Below are 1226 nucleotides of genomic sequence, written 5' to 3'. Positions count from 1 at the left end.
TAAATATGTATTTCACCGAAACATCCATTAAGGCCTCGTCACATAAGAGGATTTCTAGCTTAATTCATTGCGGCAACTCTACGCGGCTGAATGTGTGCTGAAACACGATTTTCGTATGCTTTGACTTTTGGCTTAAAGCCGGTAGAACATGCTACTTAATGAATTAAGCCAGAAATCCTCTTATGTGACGAGGCCTTTAGAAACAATGAGTATCTATAAATTTTGTCTGCCGACATACGTTAGTAGTGAAGTATGAATTATATATATATATATATATATATATATATATATATATATATATATAGTGTTTTGTACAACACTTTTGCGGTAACTGTCGACACGAAAATCTACAACTTTTCCTTAAAAACATTGTGAGCGTTACTTTATTTACAGAAGTCACCATATAGCGATGCAAGGACTAGGGCTTCAAAGTATAAAAAAAAATCCAGCTGTAAGTGGTTATTTATTCTTAAAGCCTATCGTTTAATTCTTAATGCCTATCGTTTCACAGCTTATTCCGCTGTATGTTTGTGTCGCAGCGGGGGCTTGCGGTGCGATTTACTATATTTTGCGATTAGCAACACGAAATCCTGACGTAACATGGAATCGTTCATCGAATCCGGAACCGTGGCAGGAATATAAAGACAAACAATACAAAGTATGTTAACCGTAATCAAGCGCATTTGTCTATTTATTTATGCAAATTCCTTTTCAGTTTTATTCTCCTATCAGGGACTATAGCAAAACCAAATCACCAGCTCCTAATTATGAGAACTAAAATGTTTTTTTCATTTTCTCAATACACACTGGGTGTACAATAAATAGCGAATTACTCAAATAATTGTTACATAAAATCTGTTGTCAATGTAGTATCGGTTAGTTATTACCAAAAATAATAAAATGTGCCTAACTATTTGTGGTCTTATACATATGTATGTTGGCTGCAAATAAGTTTGTGCCCAATAGACGTTTACTTCACGTAAACTTTACGAAAAGACAATAATTATACGAATGTATTAATATATTTGTAAAGACAAACTATATAAAGTATGTTAAACGTAATCAAGCCCGTTTGTTTATTTATTTCTACAAATTAATTTTTTCAGTTTTATTCACCTATCAGGGACTATAGAAAAACCAAATAACCAGCTCCTAGTTATGAGAACAAAAATGTTTTTGTAATTTTCTAAACACTGGGTGTATAATAAATAGCGAATTACTGAAAT

At 32.5% G+C, this 1226-nt stretch overlaps 1 protein-coding gene across 1 annotated transcript; it reads left to right on the top strand.

The window, feature by feature from the left end:
- The first annotated feature begins 291 nt into the window (after nt 1–291).
- Nucleotides 292–841, top strand: ND-MLRQ (NADH dehydrogenase (ubiquinone) MLRQ subunit). Its single transcript, XM_073955620.1, has 3 exons — nt 292–451; nt 512–658; nt 716–841. Exons 1-3 carry the CDS (start codon nt 410–412, stop codon nt 776–778), a joined length of 252 nt encoding a protein of 83 aa, XP_073811721.1. The 5' UTR covers nt 292–409; the 3' UTR covers nt 779–841.
- Nucleotides 842–1226: the final 385 nt, after the last annotated feature.

This window comes from Musca autumnalis, unplaced genomic scaffold (assembly GCF_047663935.1).
Source record: "Musca autumnalis isolate F117 unplaced genomic scaffold, ASM4766393v1 scaffold_1, whole genome shotgun sequence".
Lineage (NCBI taxonomy): Eukaryota > Metazoa > Arthropoda > Insecta > Diptera > Muscidae > Musca > Musca autumnalis.
This window is presented reverse-complemented; position numbering and strand designations above follow the sequence as displayed.